This window comes from Xiphophorus hellerii, chromosome 23, assembly GCF_003331165.1.
Source record: "Xiphophorus hellerii strain 12219 chromosome 23, Xiphophorus_hellerii-4.1, whole genome shotgun sequence".
NCBI classification, from domain to species: Eukaryota; Metazoa; Chordata; class Actinopteri; order Cyprinodontiformes; family Poeciliidae; genus Xiphophorus; species Xiphophorus hellerii.
In genome coordinates, this window is record NC_045694.1 from 20,542,150 (window position 1) to 20,569,600 (window position 27,451).

General features: G+C 40.2%; 1 protein-coding gene across 3 annotated transcripts in view; it reads right to left on the reverse strand.

The window, feature by feature from the left end:
- Positions 1-439: 439 nt before the first annotated feature.
- nlgn3a (neuroligin 3a) overlaps positions 440-27,451 on the reverse strand; it is a 181,656-nt gene continuing 154,644 nt past the window's right edge. For all 3 annotated transcript variants that reach the window (XM_032554859.1, XM_032554858.1, XM_032554860.1), the window contains 2 exons: positions 18,683-19,472; positions 440-4,024 (listed from right to left, as the gene is read on the reverse strand). In XM_032554859.1, coding sequence (XP_032410750.1) covers positions 3,169-4,024; positions 18,683-19,472 — 1,646 coding nt within the window. In that variant the 3' untranslated portion in view covers positions 440-3,168. The remainder of the gene's footprint in view (positions 4,025-18,682; positions 19,473-27,451) is intronic.

Here is a 27,451-nt window from a genome sequence, read left to right on the forward strand (position 1 = left end):
GCTAGATGAAAGTTGCTAAGTTGGCACATGTGACTAAATAATTTGCAATAAATGTACATCCGAGTTCAACTGATCATTTTTGGTTTTTAGTGTTGTGAAGTCGGATGCTAATGCAGCGTCTTGTCCTTTCTGTTTTAATATGAACTATTGATGATTTGGGTTGTGACGTAGTAGTTCCACAGTTGTACAATATTTCAGCTATACTTATTTTGTAGTAATTTTAAAGGGTTAAAAAAAATCATAACAATTTAACACCTTCTGCCCCTCTAAAAAAAATTAATGCACAAGAATTAAACAATGATTTTATCTCTTTCTGTTGGAGATTGTACCACTGCATTAAAAGAGGAATTCATTTTCACACCGTTAACACATCTTTGCCAGGACTGTCAATGCATGTGCAGAGTGCTGTATTTCAATAAAACACAACATTGTTGAATGCTGAGGTATTGAAAAGTCTTTATTTTATTTAAACTGTTTGGGTTTAAATCTATGGCAGGATTGTTGTAATTAGATTGCTTGTATACTTCATGGAGATTTTCGTAAATGATCCTGTACATAAAAGTAAGTTTTCTCATTTTGTACGATGGCGCAAATCAGGAAGTGAACTTGATATAAGGCAAAATGAGCAAAACTACGATGAGTCATATCAATATCCAAATGATTTTCCTCAAATAGACCCCCCCTTTCTTTCTTCCTCTCTGCTACCGGCAACATCACTGATGAGCTGACCAGACTGCACTTCTCGCTCTGCTGCGTTCCCAATCATTAAATACCAAGGGGAGCCGTAATGGCCTACTTCATAAATATGTTGAGTTCTATGGTACCAAAACTCCAAAGTTGATCTAGCATTACTGGTCGGGTAGCATTACCGCACTTCGTAGAGAATTGGGGTTGCACGGAGACACCAAATGAAAATTGTCAGTTTTGTTCGTAGAATCAATAACTCTAGTTTTCTCCACGAGATTAACATATAATAGGATGCCGTGTGAGTGCATCAAGGCAATCTTTTTACAATCTCCCACTGCTGCAGCACTACTTTGCATGAATTACAGTAGAATCTGGAGTCATGCACACAGATAGGCCCCAAGCTGTTAGCCTGTGTTTTTAGTTGCCAAGGTTTCAGCAAGAGAAAGGGAGAGAGGGAGAAGGAGCAGCAGAGAGGAAGAAGGGAGGCAAAAAGAAAGTCCTTTCGGGGGGAGCCCTGCAGTTGCCACAAGGATAGCTCCTTAACTCATTAAAAATGGAAATAATAAGTCACAAAAAGAAAGGAAGTATGATCAAGAAAGGAAAAAGTTTAGTGAAACTTTATATTCTTCATTTTTTACAGTTTAATTTGGCACATGGCACAATCAGCATGTATGCATCTGGTATACATAAATAAATATTAAATATTTTATACATACATATACATATAGAGCTATTACAAAGACACCATGAATGTTTTTGGGCTTGGTATGTTTCAAATGGCAACAACTTTACACGGGAGTTCTTTACGCTGAGCCGTTTCAGTCTGAATTGTATTTTAATAGTTTCGTAAACGGGGATGATATCTCCATAGAAGCCCTATACATATATGTATGTATGCCCATATTTATATATATATTCAAAGAAATACAAGTGTGCACTGATGTAGGTTTAGTCAGTGCAAACAGGCCTCTGTCTGCTGTTGAAGAGGAACTCTTACAAAGTCGATGGAATCATGTCTGTTAGTTCAGTTGATTCTTTAGCTATTTTTTTTCTCTCTTAGACATAAAATAATATATTTATTTTGTATTCATTAAGCAAAAATTAGACATATAGAACTTTTAAAACAACAAAAGTGCTATGTTGCGAAGACAGACACCCAGAGATGCAGCAGAAAACTCTACTGGTGTTGAACCAAAATGAGAAAGTACTCATTTCCTACATTTCCCAGAACCCCCAGTCCCTCCCCACACCTACAGTAAGATGCAAAACAAACAGAACAGTAAAATAAAACTGGTGCACGAACACACACCCTGTCTCTCTCTCTCTCTCACACACACACGCATGTATACAAACACACACACCCTAAGAACTCTTGCATTTGCAAGTTACAACATCATTTCTCTTTCTTTATCACAACCTCATGATCACTCTTACACCCTGCAAATACAAAATCATTTTCACATGCATTTCAAACACACCACACAGCAGCATTTGCACGTGCACACCTTGTGACCATAAAATTAGATAGCTCAACAGATAAAATTGGCTGTAAAAGATGCACTTTTTTTTTCTTTAAAACAATCACAGTAACGTAGTATTCATCTCCGCCTTCTCATGTCTTGGCAAGAACAGTCTCACACAAATCATTTCTAGTTTAAAAAAAGGATAACACTGTCTGTGTGGCTGTTGTGTTGGTACGCACCAGAGAAGTAAACCAAAAAGTAACCACAACAACAACAACAACAAAAAAAAAAAAGAAAAAAAAAGAGTTGCCCAAAATGGGTTTTAAAATCTCTACATCTGCATATCCTCTAGATTCCCATCCTGGATTCAGTCTCTCATCTCTGAGTCTTATCTTGCTTTGTAACACACTCCGCGCTGAATTGTCTCAGGGAGGAGAAGTAATGACAGAAAAGAAAGAGCTCAGTAAGGCATTGAAACGTAAAAAGAAAACAAAGAAGCAATTAAAAATATTCGCAAATATTGACGCGGAGGCCGTCATTCTAGATGTCTCCCGCAGGAGGAAGGGATGGGGAAATAAAAAGCACTTCTCTTTGATTTTTTTTTTGTTCTTCTGATTTCAAGAAAAAAAAAGTGTTGATATCTCCTCAGTCTGCTTAAAAAGGCTTTTAAAATGATTAATTTTAGAAAAAAAAACAAAAAACACTGCAGAAAGACCACCTCCTCCTCTTTCTGGAGAAGGAAAGCAGTTTGATTTTGGCAGCTCTGCACAACTTGACATCCACAGAGAGCTCTCAGCTGCTCTCGTCATAGTAAAAGTCTAGTTAAATCTCTGCACGTTTTAATCCCACTCCTGCCCTTCCCCACCCCTGCCCCCACGCAGCCCTTCCCCTGCCTGTGATATTTATAAAACACAATCCTCTCCTCAATTCATTCATCCTCCTGCTCCTCCTCCGCCAACCCACCACCACTTCCTTCTCTCCCGCCTGCGCCGGCCGCCCCCACCCGGCCTCCTTAAAGCTATACGCGGGTGGTAGAGTGGGAGTGCGGCAGGCCGGTGGAGTTGAAGCCAGTTGTGAAGGTGTTGTATGGGTGGAGGTTGGGCATGCCCACCAGGGAGTTGGGAATCATGGTGATGGTGTTGGGCGTCATGAGGGGGATGTCGTCTGGGGAGCGGCGCAGTGTGAGCGTGTAGTCGGGCAACGAGGCCAGGCGCAGCGCCCCTTCGTTGCTGTTCCCCGCCTCGCACTCATGGTGCGTCTGGTTCATCTGCAAGGACATGATCTCCTCCTCGGGCGCGTGGTGACCAATGTCGTTGGAGGTGGTCTGGCGCTGTGGGCTGGGCTGCCCATGGCCGGAGTCCTGCCGCCGCTTGTCCTTGCGGTAATAGAGGGCTGCGAAAGCCAGGACATTGAGGAACAGCAGCGAGGCTCCCACCGCAATGGTGACGCTGAGCTCTGTGGAATAGTCCCTCGGGTTGTCGACCACAAGAGGCCCCGTCTCCTCGTCCTCGTTCCAAGACTCCTTATCCTCGCTGTTGTAGGCAGGCGACATGGGGGGGCGCTTGGTATTGAAGGGCCAGTTTTTCCCATTGGGCCTCTTGGTGGACACGCTTTTCGGTGTGGTCTCTGGGGGTGGCACTTTGGTGGTTGTAGAGGTGTAGTGGAACAGTTCATGGAGGTTGTAGAGATGGGGCACTAAGTGTTTCCAGAAGGCCACTTTGGTGGCCCGGTAGTGGTCACGCACACGAGGCTTCAGGCCGATATGCAGATAGAGCTGGTCCTGGGGATTGTACTTGGACCAGGCTACCTCTTCGAAACGGTTAGCCTTGGTGTGGATGAACTTGGTGTCTTGGGGAACTGGTTTGTTGGGGTCCCTGGAGACAAGAAAGAGATGAAGCACACAGAAAAATGAGATTCTGACAGTGGATTTAAATATTAATGATATTCAGGGCTAGAGGGACAAAATGCAAATAATAATTTTAAAAAAGCGTATCACTATGAGCCAGAGCCTATATTTTGACAAATCTATAGGCTTTGCCATAATTGTGGCAACAAGTGGAGAACTTTCTAAACTAAAAAGCAAAAACCTGCATCAACGAAATGCAGTTAAGATCTCGTCCAGGTGTCTTTGCTGCAGGAGGAATTGACACCAATATCATTTCCAAACTTTCTTCCCCTTCTGTCTCTCTCCTTTCAGCTACCTCTTTGCAGACCTATTATGCCTGCATGTCTCATCTCCCATCTCTTTTTCTTCCCAGATGTTGATCTTATTTCAATTCTGAGGCAGCCCAGCCTTTAAAAGCAGGCCAGAGGCTTTTAAAAGTAAATGCATATGAATAAGTCAGAAGGCTTTACGGCGCGCGTCAGGAGGCATTTTGTTGTGGATAATCCAATGCTGGTGGAGCCTCTCTGCTAATTGCTCACGGAAGACATTGCAGTGTATACTGGCATCCAGTGCACTGATGTAAAGCAGACCATATTAATCAAGACACCAAAGGGAAGTGTGCAGTCATGCTTGTGTGTGTGTGTGCGTTTTAGCATGCGTGCATGTGTGTGTGCGTTTTAGCATGCGTGTTTGTGTATGGATAGTTCTAGAGGAGGATGCAGTACTTCATTTGATCCACAGGGTTCACTGTTCCGCCTTTCACTTTTCAACATGTTGCGTCAAACAGCAAACTACTTCAATTACAGTGAAGCTATTGATTTATCGAATGAATTAACATATAGCAAACTCCAACAATCACACAGCTCTTTGTTGGCGTACAATGTCAGGATTGGGACCTCGGCAGCGCTGTATATTGCTTTTGCTGCGGATTAAATTGCTTTCTGTGGAGGAGCGTGAATCATAGCTGAATGGCCTTGAAAAACACAATGCCCAGCTGCTTGAGGAATGAAAAGCAAGAATCTGCCATTTTTTAAAATGTTATAAAATATTCCTTAGTGGTTTGGTGTGCAACGTTGATGGTAACCAAAGTTAAAATTTAGTTAGGGATTTTGGGATATGGTTACTTTTTTCCTCTTTTTTTTATTTGGATCAGGTTGGAAAAACCTCCAAATATAGCTAGGAGAATTAAAAGACATGCCCGAAGAATTCACCCTCCATCTTCTCTCCTGTTTGTTTCTCTGCTGTCAATTTTTATTTTTCAGGTCAGTGCTTCTGGGAGAGGGAGAGAGAGAGGCAAAGCAAATTGAGATGGCTGGAGCTGGATTCCTGGACCTGGGCTGGTGTCAGCAGAGCAGCCCGTAAATAACCTCTTTTATTAGGACCGTAATGATCCCCAATGAATATTGACAGCCAGACTATGATGACTTTGTAGCTGAATATCAGTAATTAAGTTTCAAAGGAGCGTGAGGTGGATGTAAGGTCATATTGATCTCCCTAAGCGCAACATGCCAGGGAACAGGATGTCAATGGAGCAGCTTGAGATGAGGTTGTCTGCAGCCTGAGCGCCTCATGAATTCTTACATCAGTGTCGCTCCCCTCCCCCTCGTTCTCACACAAATACGACAGCAGTAATGGAGGTCAGAGCTGCCGCCATTGATGGGATTTCTGTACTTTCCATAACATGGCAAACCCGTTTTCATCTAGAGAGTAAATTAGCCGGTTTGTTAAATAAAATCTGAAAATTTCTTGCAAAAGGTACTTGGAAAGATTTCGCAATACTGTACAATCATTGAATGCAGGCAGTAAGCGTGTAGTGGTGCAGTGGAGTTAAAAAAGCTCTCTGGTGGCTGGCTGACTAGTTCACTGCAAGTGAAGATGAATAATTTAGGCAACACAAAGAAATCAATGTGGCATCTTTAGTTAATTTGATTTGCCGCATTAGAGAACAACTGGCTGCCTTATCTAATTACACACACATATGCTTGGGTAATTGTTGCAATGTCAATAGTAAACAGGGTACATTCCTTTAAATGATTTCTCCAATTGCTGCTCAATGTGGGGGGTTTGAGGTCCTATCTGAATTTTGGGTTTTACGACTGACTGCTTTGAGACCTCTGCGGTTACCCTGCTCTTTCTGTATGTGGGCTTACAGCGATGTAGTCAGATTTGTTAGAATTTTACTCAAAGACTGCTTAGTTCTGAACTAGTTCTGAACTTCCTTAATAAAGAGAGGAAAAAAGCGATGATTATATGTAAAACCCCTCAACACTGAGCAGAACACTGAGCAGAGAAGCAGCCAAAAGACTAATGGTGACACTGGAGGAGCTGCAAACATCCACAGCTTATGTGGGAGAATCTTATGTTTGGACAACTATGAGTCAATCATTTTACAGTTTGGAAAATGGAAAAGATAAAAGTCACATTTTAAAACAAAATCATAAGAAATCCAGTTTGCAGTTTGCCACAAACCATGCAGCGGACACAACAAACACATGGAAGAAGGTGTTATGGCCAGCTTGGACCAAACTTTGTTTCTGCCTACATACAAAACTCTGAGTATGGTGGGAACTAACGCTGCAAATCATTATAAACACATCATCCCCACTGAGAATTATGGGCAGGAGAAAGTCATGAAATATGGTGAGAGGATTTGGGAAGATAGATGGAGCTAAATATAGAGCAACACTGGTAGAAAGACTGCTAGAGCCTTGACACTGGAGTGGAAAACCACACCCTGAGGTACGATGGAATAGTTTTGGATTAAAGCATATTTATGTGTTAAAATGGCCCGGTTAGGTTACAATTAGTTGTCTGCAGCAATATATAACTTAGACATATTTCAAAACACCTGCAATTGTATTTGCAGTGGAAACAGAACATTTTCCAGATTTAGATTTCTAAAAATGTTAAAGCAGCTACATGTGTTGGTTTATCAACTTAAATCTCTATGAAATCCTTAGTTGTAAAGTTACAAAACGAGAAAAGTTCCAAGGCATGAAAACTTCTGCAATGGTCTGCACCTTCTCATATACTCTGCTTCACCATAACGAGGTAACCTACAGCCTAATATTGTGTAAGCCTCACTTGTATCTTCAATTAATCTCTGAGCTGACTTGGATATCTCCTGCTGTGGGATGTGTTGTGACATCTTGGCACAAGGCAGTTGTTGGGTAATTGTTGCAATGTCAATAGTAAACAGGGCACATTTCTTTCCCTGATGAGGTTTACGCCACAGATTCTTCTTCTAGTCCTAGTTTTTTAGAGATATATTTTTTTAAATTCACTGGCAAATTAATTTAATGTGATTAGGGAAATAGTGTGTACAAAAGTGCCAACTATGCTTTTCATTTGCATGTAAGGAAGCAACACTTTACAATACAGAGCACTGGCCTTTTTTGTGGTCACTTTCTCAGAAATGTGGTTTCATCTAAAACAGGTGCAACAAATAATGACAAAAAAGTAAAAATCTATAGAAGCAGGTGCAATTAATAATAAATACAAAAAAAAAGTTTTAAATACTAACCGTTTTGTCAAAAGCCTAAATCCCTAGATTTAATAAGAAAAGATAATTACACATCTAGGCACTTATTTTGAGCCACAGGCATAAAAAGTGATTTTAAAATATCTCAAAATGGTAAAAACATCCTGAATCACACTGGGTTAGGTTCATTCATCTCATGAGCATGAATCACTTCACCAGGACCATGCTATCGTCACATCTCTTAGCTTCCAAACACAACAGTAAACATGAGATAAAACTCTTAAAAAAACGTCACTGCACATGATGTTAAGCTCCGGAGCAAACAGTTGCTTTGACTGCGACATGAAGTGATGTCTGCAGTCCTGTTGGGCTTTGAGAGCTTCCTGGCATTAGCTGACAGCATGCTTCTGGTTAGACCTCCCGCCTAATCTGGATGCTCAGCTGGACTCTCTGGCAGAGGACAGGGATTAACACACCCATAAAAGCAAGTGATTTAATAGCCTCTAAGACTTCCTGTTATGTGTTCATATGGCGATGGTGCTGTAAACCTCAAATTCCGCTTTCCCTTTAAACATCACTGACCTGCTGACCCCTGTCCAACCTTGGCCTGCCATGTCTGTGTAAGTCCCACCATGTGTTTGCATTTGTGATTGACGGGCTGTTTTTGAATGTGTGCACCTGCCGTTGTGTTTGCACTGTGGTCTCGCTACACAATGATATATTGACCTCTTCAAAAGTTCAGAACTTGAACTCAGGACATCAGGTTTCAGTTTTACACACCAGTTGATGAAGAATCACAGCTCTCCAAGCTGATATGAAAAAAAACAAAAACAAAACATTTTGTAGTGTAAGGATTAAACCGCTTTTCTATAAGACACCGCACCTCATGGATGACAGACACGACTCTTGGCTTTACCTACAGAGGACGTGGCAGATGGGACTTGAGCTCGTTACCTATTCTAAGCCCTATCTGCAAGCACTGATGTAAAAGGTAGATAAGGGGAAGAATGAATATCATTTTCTTTCTTTTTCATTTCCCATGTACCTCCTTCCCCTTTTCATCCTGATGTAATTTGAAGCGCTTCAATGATCATAGACCTAGCCATCACCAAATCTGAAAAGACACGTTTAGGTGCCCTAAGGCTAAAGACGAGAATCTATTTTCCCTGCACTCAAGGTCTGCGAATCCAGAGCGGGGTATAGCTTCTTTATATAAAACAAGACATACACATTAACTCGGTAGCACTGATTTTGATAAGAGGGAAATTATGCAAACATTTAGTGTTGTTGTTATTGTTGTTACTCTTGTGTGACAAATTTAGCCCCTGAAGTTGTTTTTCTACTTCCCAGGTAAGACAAAGGAAGAGGCTAATTTTAATTTACATTCCACCACGCGGTTGTGAAGCGCCTTTTTATTCCTGCATTCTGTGTGCATTTCAGAGAAGAGCAACTGACCCGATCCTGCTTGTAGACCTTGTCTGAGCGCAGCGTCAGGGAACGGCTTCAGTACCTAGCAGGTGAATCATCGGGCTGTGCTCTTTTCCCCTTCATGCGGCTGCACACCGCGGCAGAGGGCTGAGTGATGCGTGGTTCATATTTAATGGCAGCCTTCAGTTCAGCAGGGTAAGTGATGCAGGGTGAGGTGCTGTGACTTTGGCTTATGTGGAAGTGTTAGAGGACACCACTCTTTTATTGTGGACTCTATCGATTTGTTTGATCAGCTGTGTACAGACAAAGAAAGCACCCCTACTTGCACAATTTGTCTCTTTTTAATCTACTGTTTTTCAAAAACTATATTTATCCAAATTAATGCACTAAGATCTGCTTCCTGTTTGTCTCCCATCCCTGCCAACCTTCTCTTATTACATTCAGCACACAGTGTGGACTTCGATCAATAGCATGCCGGTGCCTTAACAAGCCACACCACTTCCTTACCTTCTGTAATGCAAATCAGGATATTGGCTACAAATCTCCCATCAAGTGAGTGCGTATTTAATGGAGTAGGTAGGTGGCTGCTGGGGGCTGTGCTATTCTCAATGCAATGCCTTCACATGCTGTTGATACAAGTTGGCCACAAAGAATGACTGAAAAGAATGGGGCATAATCCGGTGAAAGGAGGGAAGGAAGGAAGGAGGTCAGTGACAAGTGACATAACTTTTGGAGCAAAGAAAAACGCCTGTAGCCTTCTGTGAATGAGGTCAGACAGGAGATGCAACTGATGTTTGAGCATTGCTTATCCTACAAGGAGAGTGTGCTCAATAGAAAGACAGTTTTTAAAGACATTTTTTTAAAATAAAGCCATGAGAAGTCACATTCAAATTTGGTACTGGGTATGTAGAGGGTACAGAAAATTTGCATAAGTTTCTCTGGTCAATTGAGATCAAAATTTACCTTTCTGGGCTTAATAATAAGTGCTACATAATGCCACTGTGAAATATGGTGGTAGCAGAGGCGTACTGTGGGGATGCTACTCTTCAGCAGGGAATTTGAGGAACTTAATTTAAGAAAATGCTGACTCCAAAACACTTGAAACAGGAGCAAAGTTTCTTTTTACAGGAGGACATCAACACTAACCAGCCAGACCTACAATAAAACGGTTTGGAGGCATAATGCCTGAGAACACTAATGACTAAGAAGAATGACGGATAATCCAGAGAAAGAAGGAGAATGAATGAAGGAGGTTATGATGAGTAATAGAACATCTGAACTTTAGGACTAAGTGCAAAAAGCCTGCAGCTATCCTTGAACAGAAGTTAGTCAGGAGAAGCAGATGACAGAGCAGTCTTTCTCAACTAGCGTGTCTGGACACTAAAGTGGGTCAAGGGTCTTTGACTGCAAAAAAATATCCCACTCCTTACAGTAGGTGGCGATAATGCCCTATAATGCTAATTAAAACCCATTGTTTCAAGCGACAGAAGATGTCACACAAAGTTTGTTTACATATTCTACACTTGCGTGTGCCACTAACCATGGCACACGCAAGTACAACGTCTGCTACAACAGAGACTATTTTTCTGATGATTAGTGAATGTGCGACCCTATCGGAATCAACACAGAAATGATCAAATGGCCAATAAAAGAGGAGTCAGGAGGTGGGACTATTATGTGATCCTGACATGGAATTTCGCAGAGGTAAGTCTCTCTCAGTTCTGGTGCTGCACTGAGATGAGTGAGCATCCTTTTCGCCCACTGAAGTAGCAAACACCTCCTACTATTTAGCACCTGACCCTGTAAGTGTGTCCTTTCAGCACTGGTTCAGCTGCAACAAAAACACATGAGCAGACTGGACAGTTTACAGGACTTCAGAGGGGCTTTGTCTATAGCCTACTGTAACTCCAATATTTTGAGGATCTTATCAGGAGCAAATTATCAGGATCTTATCAGGAGCAAAATGATTTGAGGATCAAATCAGGAGCATGGAAGAATGCTCATTTCTTCCATTAATTTATGCCCATCCAGATTTGTGATGGTTGTGTCACACCTGAGGCTAAATTTAAGGCTGCTTAAGTATTTTCAAAGCAATATTTTTTAGTATTTAGCTCAAGAAACTAGAAGAAAACAAAATGTTGTAAGCTTCAATGAACTTCGTCATTCTCTTATTTCAGTTTGCAAATAAAAGCTTCAGGAGATCAGTTCATTAAAAAATTTCTGCAGTGCTGTCGGATAAATTTAAGTAATTTAAGTATTTAGGAAATATTTGCTTTTTATTTTATGTATTTTATCGGAAAGAAGGAACAGAGTTTTATTTAAGATGTTGTTCCTGATTGCTCTGATTGCTGATCAGCCTCTTGAAAGAGTAAAGTTGCTGCAAATCCTACAGGAAAATGTGCTCCATTGACAAATGGAAGAAAATAAATCAGGACATTATGGAAAAGTAGCATTAAAGAAAGTCATACAATTTCAAACGGTGAAAGAAGGTATCCTCATCATATGATACAAAAGTGAACCCATCTGGCCTTCATAACTAACTGACACGCCATAGCCATGATGAAGCATGGCAGTGTTGTCGTCATGCTGTGGGAATGCTTTTCCTAAGCAGAAACAAGCTGGTCAGAGTTGATGGGAAGATGAATGGAGCTAAACCACCACAACTGGAGAGAGAGACTGAGGAATAATCCAGAGGAAGATAGAGAAGGAGGAAGCAATGAATCAGAATATTTAGGGCAAAGACAAAATACCTGTGACTGCTTGTGAGTGAGCTTAGATATGAGTTGCAGCTGATGTGCAAACATTGCTAATCCTAAAAAAAAGTATATTTGATTGATAAGTGGGATGAAAACAAAGGAGAAATGAACTTGCGGCATTGTAAATCATAGTGTAGGCTGTTCATACATACTGTTAGTACTTTTGTTTAGTTGGCAGTCATTGTCACTAAACCAATCAATACTGCATATTTTATTCCATGTTGTGAATGTAATACATGACCAGATTTCTTTTGTGTGGGATAATGAGAGAGAGAGGGACGGTGGAGCAGAAAAGGAGACGAAGAAGAAAACTGAAAACATGACAGCGCTCTGCTCTTTAACTACCTAGCGAAGCCCTCTGCACAGTATGTGGCACAGCTCACATGGAAAGCAGAGAAAATGAGCACCAGTAGACCAATGTAAAAAAAAAAAAAAAAAGAACATAGACCAACACATTTACAACACTAATGATATCTAATGATTGATGTCTGCTGGCTTTTTCATCAGTGGTTTCTTTCCAAAGAGTTCAGATGGTGTTTTTTGCAGTAATTTGCTTGCACTTATGTTTGAAAAGCAAAAAACAGAAGAAAAAAAAAAAAGACACATTCCTCAGGAAAAGTTTCCCTATCAATAAAGTAAGCCCAGCTGTGTGCTTCTGTACTAAAACAAAAAATACTCCGGTCAGGACAAGCAACTTGAAGCCGAATAAATCCACCTAACCCTCAGGAAAGGACAGTCTAACAGTTTAAACGTTTACGTGGCCTCACTAAGAAGATTTGACAGTGCGCACTCTTTGTGTGCTTTTATGCTTCACTGACACAGAGGGGGGAGAAAGGCACGGGGAAGGGATTTGCCCTGTAAAAATGACACATGAAAGCCAGGGACAGGAAGAGCTTTGGGGGGCGGGAGATTCGCTGCTATGATACACTCTGTTGACATGCAGCCCAAATGTCTCAACATCGTGTTGCACATGTTCCTACAGCTGATTTAGAGGCAGGGACAGGAAGTACAATCTGGGTCAGTTCACTGCAAACATCTGGAAGGGCAGAAAGAGATACTTTACAGATATAGGCAAGATGGTTGCTGGGCCAGGCGAAGAAGCCAAGGGGAATTCAGCTGGGTCTTAATTAAAAATATGTCCTCCAGAGCCAAATTGGATTGGGTGGTGTTGGAGCAGAGATCTATATCCCTCAGTGTGGTCTAAATGAGGGGAATAAACTTCAAAATGTTAGGAAAAAGTTTCACGCCCCACTGTAAGAGTCGAAGGTAGATCCCACTCCATGAGATGTGGGAATTTTAAAGCAGAGGGTTTTTAATGCAAATTCTAGACTCTTTACCATCTGAGTGCCTAATTGTGGTTTGCATTTTTTCTTTCTGTCTGGAATGATGCCAAGATGACACATCGTGGGTTATGTCCGTGCCGTAGCATGCTTGGGCTGGGTCTAAAAAAGGTGAGTTTGTCTTGCTTTGTTCCAAGGAAATCCATACAAATGAAATTAGGTTTGTAGTTAAAAAAACAGTAATGATAGGACTCATTGAAGAATAGTGGGTGTTTGAAATGTCTAAAATCTGGATTAATTTTTTCTGATAGACGCAGTTTTAACCGAATGACAACATTAGCTGGATGGGCAGTAACCTCACTATAGCCCTGCACTGTCTCCTGCTAATTGGGGATTGGTTGCTGAGATAACTGCTTCAGGAAATAAATCCGAACATCCCCCTTAGAGACATTCTCATGGCCCCATGACCTGAAAAACCTCCAAAGACAGGCGCCAAGGAGACAACCTGACCCAATTTAACCAAAATCACCTAATCTGACTCCTTTCAATGACAGGGAATAGCAGCTCTAGTTTAATAACTCCATATCCTGCATCAAAGTCTGAGCTGGAGATAACTCATTTCAGCTGCCTCATTCTTTTGGGAATGATCCAAATCTCAAGAGCGTAGGTGAGGGTCAAAATGTAGATGAAGAAGTAAGGCGAAACTCTGGCACGTTGACATTGCTGCAGGTGACTCGATTGACATTCCACTAGATGAGAGTCATGGCATCAGTTTTAGAGGAGTTTTCTCTCATTCTTACTACTTTGCACTCGGCTGTTAACCGCTCCAACGCAAGCTGATGGTTATGGCTTAAAAACACCCACAGAACCACATTATCTGCACATCTCGTAAAAGCAAAGATGAGACCCAGAGTTTCTCAATCAAGTGGCTGACTCACTCTGAACTTGGGTAGGGCAACAAAACTGGATTCAGCCCAGGACTGAACATCATCCTCAATGTGGCCCAGGCAGCAATTTATCATCAGTATCTTATGACCATAGGTTGAGGTTCAATGGAGTGGTAAACCAATAGCTTAGTTTTATTGCTTGGTTCTTCCTGCAGCACAACAAATGCAGGCAGTGCACGCATCAATACATACAAGGCTCCAATCAACTTATCCATCTCCTCCTCCACCCTAGCATCACTTGTAAACAAGACACCATGGTACTTGACCTTTGACCTCGGACCTGGAATGAGCAGTTCAGCTTTCTTTAATCGAAGGCCTCTGAGTCAGCAAGCTTGAAGCTTAAAACTTTTATTATTTAGATTAATCAAAAAGTTACTTACAACTAAAAAAAAAAAACTGTTTCAAAAGAACATAAATTATGCATTAAATTTGTATCTATGAAGATATACGATGTGAAATGATGACTGCCAGGCAGTTTTTGATTTGATGGACCTTAGTCCTCCCTTCAGAAGAAAAAGCAGCCTGTATCGGTCCATATCGATACAAGTCTTTGCAGCTCCAGCTTCTTGCTGCAAGAAGACTGAATGTAAATGCCCTCTAATTGGACAGCAGACGATATAGAGACAGATAAAACACAGAACAAGATTTCAGTCAGCATCCCATTCAGGATGGGATCAATACCTATCTGGTAACAGGGATTGTCAAATTAAATTTAAGTTGTTAGAAATGATTACTAGTAGTCAGATGAAATGGCTCAGCTCTGTGATGGGTGGGGGTGAAATTAGGCATGGTGGGGAGTGAGTCACCCAAGGCATGGGCGATCGACTAAGGCTGAAGGGATCAATACAGCACAGAGCTTTGATATTCCTTCATGATAGGTCTTTGTGTTTTTTGGGGCTACAGCACACTAGAGCAAAGACAAAAACCTATTCCAAACACACACATATATATCCAGTCACACACACATACAATATAAACCGAGGTGTACAGAAGGCCACTGACTATTCAGGCAAACTCAACCAAAGCACTCAGCCAAGCACGTACAGCAAAACACAGACTCAGCAGGAACTTTTAATCTTCTTCAGCTTCAATATGTCTCATGTCTTCAGACTGAGACCCAGGACGTCTGGGTAAAATCACCTCTGAACGACCCTCCCCTCCCTCCCTCTCTCTGTTAAAAAAAAATCCTTTTCTGTGCCATTCTATCTATTTAGAGCTGCGTTTCCCCAGCTGCCTCTTTTCTTCAGCAATGACAATTTTGTAGCATAGCTGAGATGGGATTTCTATCTGTTACTTTCTATTAATAGCTTTAGAAGTTTGTAATTGTGTCATCACTGGTTTTACTAATTTCTAGGAGCAGCTGCCAGAATGCAGCAATCTGTGGCAAATTGTTAGTACTGTTTGAAGAAAGTCACCCAATCCCTGTCCAGTCTAATGAGAAAATCATTTCTCTGTTAGTTATTGGCCAGTTTGAGCTTTTGTTGTTAACATAACCTCCCAACATGGGGCCCTTAGTGATTGTTAGTCCTTATAATTTATTTATGATGCTTTGGTTGAAAAGCATCATAATCTGGATACCTAAAATAAACAGGTATTGTAAAATAATGTTGTTTAACATCATAACTGTTATTGCTGCCAATTAAAATATTTCAATGAGCTGCAAGCAACAGGCAAACAAACAACTCAGGTATTGACCTCCAGTAACAGTCTACTCTTTTTTTTATTTCATGTTGTCAACAGATGTTTAGGAGATGGTTCCTATATCTCATAAAACAGCAATTAAAGCCCTAAAAGAGGTTTAATTGTGCACAATTGTTAGCCATTGTCTATTCTGTATCCTTTCTCTACATGACAAGAAAATGCATAAAAGTTGCAATAGCTTTTCAATCAGCTAATAAACAAACAAACAAAAACAAACAGGCCAAAGTTATGTTTGAGATTCCCAAACTAGATCATATTTATCAGTTTTCTTCCAAAATACAACAATTACTGAACAATTAAAGATGCTGATTTTATCCAGAATCAATTTTCCATCTCCCTGGGTGTATTTCATTAGTATATACATATTTTTCAATTAAACCCACACTGAGCAAGAACAGCATGACTTACAGGTACGGAATAGCTTCATTATAATTACATGGAAAAATAAGAGCTGCATTATGAGCTAAAGGGCTCTGATTACTCCCATTAAAATCTTAAAATAAGATGCTAATGTTGCTTCTAGGGAAAATATTTGTTCTACTTTGCTTTTGTTTGCATTATCTATTATTAACATTATTTGTCAATTATCAAACTGCTATCAAACTAGAAATGACAGCGATTTTCATCAGATCTGATCCACATAGAATGTTCCATGAATGCTGTTTATACATATACTTAGATATCTAAAAAATAAGTACGTATAAAATATCACAACAGTCAGAGCTAATTAAATTTAGAATAACAAAATTAGGCTTACTGATAAATATGAGTGCAATGGTAAATCCATTTGAACGAAAGACTTGTTGTACGGGTCTTTGGGTTTGGGCAAATTCTTGTAATGAATATTGCATAAGACCCATTGACATGCAAAAACATCGATGTGCAGAACTAAACAATCCACAAGCAGCTTAGAAAATGTAGCTAATTAAGGAAAACAAGAGCAAAAAGAGTAGAGACAAAAAAAAACATCATCTAAAAGTACACTTCTGTTAGGTTATAGGAAGTAATATTGTGACCTCAACCAGATAATTGACACATATTCATTCTGCATATCTCCAGAAACAGTCTCAAAAACATTGTTGTGGAAAATGCTTTTTTATGAACCTATAAACCGACATCACGTTTGCATTAGATGGTAACCTATTAAAGAAATCAAAAATTATTTACACAAGTAATTAAGTCAGGAGGCGATGCACCACTAATGTTTGTTTATGTTTATGCTTTTGCATGTGGTAGGCTCTTTTATCCAACGCCACGTACAAATGAGGATATAAAAACGCAATGAACATTAAAGGTAAACTACTCAGAATGAAACCCACTAGTCAGGTTCTGTCAGTTCTATCAGCATAGAAACAGAGTGGAGGCATAGAAGAAAATTTATGGGGCGTAAATGGTAGGTGCTATGTAGGATGTTCTTCCCATGTGAAACTTCTACTGAAATGTAAGGAAGTAAAGCAGCATACTAAAACTATTGTAGAAGTTTATTTAGCTTCTGTTTTATTGATGTTTTTTTACACGGCCTAACTTTTCTTTTAGGCAGTTACTCTGAAGGAAAATACTTAACCGTTTTTATATCAGTAAGAGTCCAAGACAGGAAGATCATTGGTAGCGCACAGCCTTCTACCTCTATTTCCTGTGTAAATATAAATAACCACCCAGGCAAACCTGTCCATGGTTTACCGGTTTGGTTTATGGTTTACATAAAATAGCATTTTCTTTAAGTGCTGTGGCATTTTTGAGACTGGTGTTTTAAAATGATACAAGTCCTCTTTGTGCTTGAACTCTGTTCAATTACCCATGAGCTTCAGCTTCTAGGGCAAACCAGCCTTAATATATATATTAACTGAAGATGTTTGTAGAGTTTTATACTTCAACTGATACATTATAACCATTTAACAGAATCTCAGTTCAAAAATGAAACGGACTGAACAAAGCTTTGGCTTGGCATTTCTCAACAGTTCTCAGATATGTTCACAGTGTTTGTGTTACACACCAAGTAGTAGTCATATTGAATTAAGTATTGCCATTCTTTTGCATATGCCTACCAGCAACTCCTGAAGGAAGACTGTTAATTTCTTAAATATATGTGGCTTTGAAACCAATGTTCTGGAAAACCATAAAAAATAACTACCGTTTGCTTTTAAAAATCTGTACTTTAAAGTATATGGCATTCCTTAATTCGCTAATGTTATTCAAATCCTCTTATAGCAGCTGACTTGTCTCACTGCTGTGTTGTCTGCAGTCTTATTGCAATATATCACCTCCCACAAGACTTCAAGGTGTATGTTTTCCTTCTGGGAGCTTCAGTAGAAATCTTTTCCATAATGTTGTGAAACACTTACAGTACAATCTGTGCCTGTTATAGTCAAACAAAAGTGGTTTGCTGTGAAGCACAATTCTTTGTTACTACACTGCAGCTGTTTAGCAGATGTTATGGTATGTTCATTAAACGTGAGTCAGAATGACGTTGACATTCTATTTATCGTCTTACAAACTTTTTAATCTACTTTTTTCTAAAAGATAGATATTTTTCAACAATGTATCACTGTCACAAGAATTTATCTGTTAATGTAAAATAGAACGTTTTGAATCATGGCAGTCTGCATCTGTTGCTGAAAGAGCTCCTATAATTGGTTAGCAATTTTTAACTTTTTAAGAAAAGTTACAAATTTTTATGAATTTGGACAACCCTGTTCTCTGCAACACCATGTCCAAAGGGTCAAGTTTCTCTCCTACAACAAGACTGGCCTTCCTAATGATCTTGTTGATCTTGTTAACCCTCAGGCTGCTACCCCAGGTGACAACAGCAAACATTATGGCGCTAGCCACCACAGATTCATAGAACATCATCAGCAACTTCTAGCTTGGATAGCTGTGCTATGTTATGCAAGCTAGACACTAATGTCAAATGCTAATTGGTATAATTCTATACATCTATCCAATCACTTTCTATACTACCTGGCTTTATGGGGAATGACCCGGAAGCCAATATGCAAAAAGCAAAGTCAGTAATCAGATCATTGGTTGTAAATATAGTGACAAAAAAAAACTTACCCAGTTTTGGCAAAGTTGGTCCAGTAGGTCATCACGACAGCACTGAGCATGACATCATTCTTGGAGAAGTTACAGGGAAAAAGATCGGTGGGACCAATCATAGGAATTCCAAAGACATACGGCACTTCATCCCCGTGGGCCGCATCTGACCACGCAGGCTTCATAAGACTCTGGCAGTGGTGGTAGAAGGCGTAGAAGTAGGTGGGTGAGCCATAGCGAGCGTGGAGATCAGCAGTCACCACTGACGGCTCCACCCATTGGTGGTCGGTGAACAGAGCCACCAGTGTTTTTCGCCTAGTCTCCGGATTGTCTCTGTCTGCCCAGTCCGTGTACATGAACTTAATGGTCTCCCTCAGTGTGTCCTTTCCATCTGGGTATCCGTACAAGCTGTCCACAAAATCCGACACAGAGAAGTCAAAGTCGTTTCCAGACACACCGTCCTCTGAATCCACCACGTTCTCCACAAACCGCAGGCCTTCGCCCTGATTCACCCCCAGCATGATGTCATAGTTGAGAAACTCGCCCTGCTCCATTAGAATCTCAGGGTCATCTGGAATAACATCCCCATCAATGACAGGTCCAAAGGCCACGTGGTACCTAGCAGGTTGGATGTCCTGCTCCACCAGTTCCCTGGAACTCTTCTTTCGTAGACAGTCCACCATATCTGATGTGTCGAGGACGTTGCAGCCCACCTTCTCTGCCAGGAGACGCGTGTACTTGACCGGCTGGTAGTTCACTGCCCAGCTGGAGAGTGCTGACCCACTCTGAATGATAGCTCTGTGAAACAGACCTGGACAAGGACACAGACAGAAGAGATAGGAGGATGTTTAATGTGTCATTATTAAGGATGATGATTCAGTTATGCACTGCATTACATGAGAGTTGTTAATTTTGTTGCTGCCATGATCAAAAGCAGGCTGTCAGCCTCACAGCAGATAAGAATAACAAAGGCCAGACAGAGCAAGTCCTTGTTGCCACACAGAGCAATAATGGAATCATTGTTGTAATAATAAATGTGCAGATGGCCTGGTCTCACAGACAGAAGGAAGATACAGCAATCTGTCTGTCCTACTCTCTTCCTCCTTTCAATGTTGCATGCTCTTTTAGAAATGCTAGCAAACGCTGCTAGTGCTAATGGATGCATTTATCACTGTGGAATGATTCAGTTCATGTTTGACCAGTCTATATATCAGTACATGTTGAAATTGTTCTTTATGTGTTTTCAGAAAAAGAATATGAGTTATAAGTCTAAAATTGTGTTTTAATGGATCTCTGTTATGCGCAGAATAATGTAAGAAAGGTCTGATCTGTCTAAATATGCGGAATTCTGAGCTAGTATCCTATGCAGTCTATATTTAAAAAAAATAAAAGCACCAAGAAAACAGCTCCCTAATCTTGCACACTTGCCAGAGCCACAATATTGCCTTAGCATACTCAATGTTTACATGCAAATAAGCAACATATACTATATTCAATATGCGACTGACAGGAAGGTTTTTTTTTTCTTTTTGCCTTGTGTGCTCCCCTCTGGTCTGCCATCCTATGCAGACACCAATGTTGGAAAAATCAACAATGCACTGTGTAAATTCCCAGTTTTAAAGCAATTCTGGAGCACCCACACTGCTTATGTACAGAGTACAGTCAATAAGATTTAGGCTGTTGTTCAAAACTTTTCATGTTCTGATTGGCAATTGCAGATTGGGACTCAGCAGTAGCTTCAATTAGTGAATATGGTGGGGTGTTAATATGATAACGTTGTCATCCTGTATCTCTCAGCATGCAAAAATGGCAATGCTATCAACTTGTTTATTTATGTTCATTAAAAACCCTGCAGTGCAACCTGTTTTTTTTTTTTTTTTAGCCTAATAACATTACCTTAAAAGTGTCTTTAGTGATGTAATTTTGGGCTTTGTAAGTCAAACTTTTAAAAACAGGAACACACTTGTAATTTTCTGATTCATCAACAGTGTAAGGGTTTATTACAGAAAATGTTAAACTTTAGAATAAAGGGCTTTCCGTATTGTCAGTATAAAAATCTGTTAAAACAAACAGCTGCAGAGAGCGAGAAATCTATTTCATGAATTTTGATGCTTGCTATTTTTACCTTCATCAGCTCTGACCAATGCATCTTAACTGAAAACTCTCACTTTTTTGGTCTGTAAACATGTAAACTAACAGCCTATTTGTTGTTTCTACAGTAAAAGTCAAATGAAGGTTAGTAACATGTGCTTCACTGTTTTGATGCAAATAATACTTAAAATCTTTTTTACATTTTGCACTGGATTCAAAATTACTGACCAAATAAGGAGTGAGTCCCATATTTTTCCTTTATTGTCAGTGTATATTACTTGTACTTTATTGAGGTTTACAGAGTGTCCAACAGGCAGAACTTAATATGTGAACTACACCCCGCACTCAAACCTACTAAACCCTATGTGGTTGAATCTAAAAACAAGATTTAAAACACAAAAAATAAAACCAAAATTTTAAACCATAAAACTGTAGTATAATTTGTTCCAAGGTTAAAGAGATTAAAGATAAGACATCAGTCTACATCGTATTTTTAAACATATTTAAAAATAGGATGTGGGCTAACCCTAATTCTACAGCATGACATCGGAGACTTAATTTAGTATTTTTGGATAATGATAAATGGGGAGTGAAAAAGTTGTCTGCTAGCAAGAAGTGCAACTTAATCAAATGCAATGGACATTTACTGATTCAACACATATGCCAGATTAGAAAAAAACAGAACATTCTTTTTTCAACAAGAACAACATAATTTAAGTTTGTTATGCATGATTGCTTTTTTATTATCAATATCATTGTTAAAGAACACATGTTGTCACATTATTCATAATCTTAATATGTTTGCAAACTTGTTTTATAGGTCCTATTGACCTTTTTTGTCCATATACATAGCACAAATGAAGATTTAAATACCATTGTTATGTCCTAAGCTACAGGGAGAGCCCAGTTGTATAAACAATCTACTTGGGGACTGTTTGCTCTCTAATGATGGTTTGGGGTTTTTCTTGCAATGACAATGCATTTTTCAGGGTCGCATAAACTGGATGAACCTCACTGTAACTGAAGACAGAGTCTGCATTTTGAGGTCATAACACACACACACACACACCCAATCCCGCTCAGGCACATCCCTACAGTGGCTCTGCACTGGATACACTTTACATCACTTTTTTATTTTACGTTTTTAACCTGCAAGATTTTACATTCTGCAGAACCTGGTGGGTGTATTTCTATAAATAAACTGACTCCTACTCACTACACTTGCAGTAAGAACTGAACTGCACCTTTTCATCTGGTTATACAGACTGCTGGCACACAATGAAAAACCAAACTGAACAGAAAGCTACGTTCTATTGGTTGTATGTAGCAGAAATAGATACATGTTGAACTACAAAGAACTTTTATTATGTGACTCTACATGTTGGTTTTGTGCTCCTGAGTGGGTGGGTTTTGTAGAGGTTGTTTGAGAAAAATCATGGCTCTTAAATCTACAGTTCAATACAGTCCTCTCGTGGAAAATTACAGTGCCTTGCACAAGTGCTCACATTACTTTGCATTTTGTTGGATTACAATCACAAAGTTCAAAGTATTTCAACTGAGTTTTATGCGACAAACAACGTCAAAAATAATTGTTAAATGGGGGAAAAATGAAACAGAGTTTTCAATTCTTTTAACAATTCTTTATCTAATGCCCCCAATTAAATCCCAGTGCAACCAGCAGCCTTTAGAAAACTCCTAATAGAGTTGATCTGTGTGTGATTTAATCTCAGTTTAAATGCAGCTGTTCTGTGAAGGCCTTAGAGGTTTGCTGGAGAACATCAGTGAACTGTATCACGAATGCAAAGAAACACATTAGGAGTTTTGTATATAATCTTGAAAATGTGCGTTTTAGTGTTCAGATGGGATGTATTCATATATCTGGCAACTTAAAATCCACTCGTATCTTTCTTCTTGATGTGCTTAATTGGACTATTGAGCATGATTTTAATGACTTCAGACAGAATTAAACAAGTCATGAAAAAACACTCCATTCGTAAAACAAATTAAAATATTTGATTAGGTGGCGAACAATTAGCATTCAAATATGCCGTGAGTTTTCTCTGTTTGTGATATTTCACCCTCAGTGTGGGTGGGTATGTTGAGATCTTTGTGTTTAGGAGGTAAACAGCTGATTTAAGTGCCCAATACATCACTTCGGTAGACCTAATCAGAGGCGGTGGGGGGCTTATTTCATCTAGGTGAAGACGAAGTGTTTATTTACATATCTATTTACAGATATTTGCTTACAAATAGTAAGAAGGATTATTGTGTCTGAGTTAGCAAACTGTGCACAGTGAGTGTTTTTCAAGAAATATTTTTAGGTTAGAATATGACTTTATACAATATGACTACAGATCCATGAGTAAACATAATTTTTTGTTTTACCGATCCCCAAAGTGAAGGATTATTAGATTTCTGCATCATGTGTTTCTTTCTTTACGGATGAGACCATTAGCCTTCTGTGTCCTGCCCCAAAGTGCCCTTCAAGCTGTCCCGTGGTTGTGCATCTCAGCAGGATGGCGGCCCTGTACCACGTCCCAGAGAGCGGAAACAGATGTCGGGGGTTTCACCCACTTGAAAGCATTAGAGGGGCAGACCTAAGATGAAAGATGGACGCTCAGAGGCAGAGCAGGGGGGAGCTGGGGGTTTTAATCCTGCCATCCCTCCCATGCCTTCCCCTTTCCCCTCCCTCTCTCCTCCCAGGGCTCTTTACTGGTATTGCCTCTCTTTGCGTTTCAACTCATATTGCAAGGGCTGAGGGGGGGCAAACAGAGGCAGTCATAGATTCGGGAAGCCAGTCCTGAATCCAAATGTCTGCGAGCGATGGCACAACTACTACTAGACCGTCTTTGATCAGAAGTTGCTGTAGGAAAACCGCTTCCCGCTGAGAAGTTCCTGTTCCTGCGATTGCCAAGGCGATTTGACAGACAAACAAATATCAAATCTGTTTTGCTGTAACTTGAAGAGAGATGCTTCCCTGCAACTTGGCCCATCCCACAGCTACCTACACCCAAAACCACCAGATGGTCGGTTGAAGGAGGAAGCTGCAGCCAGGGTGACACCGCTAGATTTATTTCCGTTCTGGCTGATGAAAGGCCAGGAGAGTGGCTGGGCTTTTACTATTGTTTGTCAAGAAACATATAAATCCAGCACACATGAGCTGTCAGTGGACCGATAAATATGTATTAGAACTGTGTGTGATGAGCCCCACGGTGATAGGAAGCTCACTGGGGAAGGTCAGGGAAAGAGTGGGGGGAGAGCGCAGGCTTTATCACCCACTGAGGGAATCCACTAATTATCCACACAGGGAGGTGAGCGCGCACACGTGCACGTGCTCCGACTTTGATTGATGAGCCGCGCGGAGATGAGGCGTCGGCTGACGGACGGTAGGCGTCACCATGATGAGGGTTAACTATTTGTGACGTTGTTTTGTCTCTCTCTGACACCGAGGTAGTAAATGATTTCTCACTCAATATCCAAATGAATTAAGCCGATAAGGCAGGAAGCAAAAACAATCAGCATGCGTGTCACATTCATTTTCTTTTTTTTTTGGGTAAAAGCAACAGATAGCCTTATCGCTATCTGCCTGTGTTTGACATGCGAGTGCCTGACACTGAAACTGTGAGCAGATCCATCAAACCGCAGTGTCGCAGGCAGATTGAGGTCACGCTGAATTATGACTACAGCTCTGAGGTAATCACTCATTGGGGCTTCGGCTTAAATGCTGCTGTGGTTGCCCTGCAGCCGCCTCTGTGCTGCGGTTTGCTGACCTCGACCGTTCTGCCCCCGTGCTGGACACCTGTTAAATGGACATTTCGAGGCTTGGATTGGAGGAGGCAATTCACAGATGAAAGCTGAGGAGGAAAAATAAAAAGAGTAGCTTGACCTTCTCGTGGGATGACCACTGCACTAGTTAAAGAGTCACGCAGACGTTCATCCAGAGGTTCAAAAATGTGATTAGATCTTGTTCTGACAACAACAATATGGACTAAGTGGTGATACTAATGAGCTGGCAACGTTGCATCAAAGGAGAGGGAATAACAGGATGTGGCAACCACTGTGCAAAAGGTTCAATCTGTGCTAATGGACAGGGATGCTGCCTGTTTGCATTATAAATGATTGTCCAGTTTAATCTGTGACAGCTGGTGATGCATTAAGCTGTGTGCTTTATTATTTTGTCTTGGTGATATATCTGACTCTAAAATGCAACCTGTAAAACAACTTGTTATGAAGAATAATACAATTACATAATTGTGACACTGGTTAAATCAACTTGAAATGTTGGATTGGGTAAGTGATTGTATTTACGGAGCCCTCCAGAGGACATGGGGAAAAATTTTCTTTTGCGTTACCTAGCAAAACTTTTGCGTTCCTTCGCAATATGCTTACTGCAGTATTTGCTGGTCTATTTTGTATACAGTCTCAAATGTCAATTTAAAATTGCAAACAAATACACATTTAAAGAGCCTCCGTGTTTATTCTTAACTCTTTGTTGCAAAAACCTGATTGAAAATCGATTTATTCACTGCCTGTTTATGTCCGTTTGTTTAAGGTTGAGATGGAACTGCACATGAAAACGACCCTTTAGATAAATCAGACTACCAACACAAACGAGACATAATCAAAACTGTCAGATGACTTATTACCCCACGACAATAACTCAGAAATAGTCCAAATAGTTTGGATGTACTTTTTCTTGATTTCCTACTTATGGAAAGTTTCTGTGTATATCATAGGTTTGCGGTGCATTTCTATTCTAAAGAAAAAGATATAAACTTCAGATATTTCACAACGAGATAATAACATGCTTGGAAAAACCTCACAAAAGCCTAATATTATAGCAGGAAGTACAATGGCCACCGCAAGAAAGGATTTCGGTATTCAATTATGCCGCATGAACTGATCAGTACATTATTGCAAGAGAACACAAAACCTTTTGCGAGGGAACAATGCCTTTATGAGGGGCCGTTTAGGACAAAATTTACGTTTTGTCTCTCACACACTACCAAAAAGTCTCGCATACTCCAAAAAAGTAGCCACGCACACTCCAAAAAATTACGTTTTGTCTCTCACACACTACCAAAAACTCTCGCATACTCCAAAAAAGTAGCCACGCACACTCCAAAAAATTACGTTTTGTCTCTCACACACTACCAAAAACTCTCGCATACTCCAAAAAAATAGCCTCGCACACTCCAAAAAATTCCGTTTTGTCCCTCACACACTACCAAAAACTCTCGCATACTCCAAAAAAATAGCCTCGCACACTCCAAAAAATTACGTTTTGTCCCTCACACACTACCAAAAACTCACGCATACTCCAAAAAAATAGCCTCGCATACTCAAAAAAATTACGTTTTGTCTCTCACACACTACCAAAAACTCTCGCATACTCAAAAAAATTACATTTTGTCTCTCACACACTACCAAAAACTCACGCATACTCAAAAAAATAGCCACGCACACTCAAAAATTACTCACGCACATTCAAAAAATACTCAAATTGCGTATACACACACTACTAAAATGTCACACACACACACACACACAAACGTTAACTTTCTCGCTCACATACACTACTATCAGCTCGCTCACATACACTGTACTAACAGCTCGCACATTCACAAACGTTAACTTTCTCGCTCACATACACTACTACCAGCTCGCGCACATACACACAAACGTTAACTTTCTCGCTCACATACACTGCTAACAGCTCGCACACACACAGACGTTTATCTCTCACATACACAAGACTAAAGTTGAACACACACACAGTACTAAAACTCGTTTTATGTATGTGTGAGAGCGAGACTTTTTATGAATGTGTGAGAGCGACACTCTTTATGAATGTGTGAGAGCGAGACTCTTTTTGAATGTGTGAGAGCGACACTCTTTATGTATGTGTGAGAGCGAGACTCTTTTTGAATGTGTGAGAGCGAGAATCTTTATGAATGTGTGAGAGCCAGACTCTTTTTGAATGTGTGAGAGTTGTCACGGAAGAGGCGGGGCATAATTTTTGGATCAAACTGCGCATGCGTAGATCCTAAACTATAAGTTTCGATTGTTGACTCACTGTATGTTCTATTACTTAGTATATTTGTGCTTTTAAATATATATAGAACGTTTAACTTTCTTGTAGATTAAATGTGCTATAGAAATAAATGAATCTGATTGATTGATTAAAAATAGCAAAATTGCTGTAGTACAATCTGTCCACTGGGTGCCAGTATTACAGGAATTATTAACCGGCGCCAACTAGTGCCGAAGAAGAAAGAGTTTGCTATACCGAACATGGCTAACTCTAATTCGAAACGAGAGAGAATTGGTCAGGCAGCTGCCATTTTAAACACCATTCTATCTTCTCCGGAGGCAACCAGCACTTTGACAGGCGCATTAAACGATTCAACGACTGCCCGCAGTGCTACAATCTGGCACCCAGTGGACAGACTTTTTTGGAGTATGCGAGAGTTTTTGGTAGTGTGTGAGAGACAAAACGTAATTTTTTGGAGTGTGCGTGGCTACTTTTTTGGAGTATGCGAGAGTTTTTGGTAGTGTGTGAGAGACAAAACGTAATTTTTTGGAGTGTGCGTGGCTACTTTTTTGGAGTATGCGAGACTTTTTGGTAGTGTGTGAGAGACAAAACGTAAATTTTGTCCTAAACGGCCCCTCATATGCCTTACCTCGCTTTACCTTTGG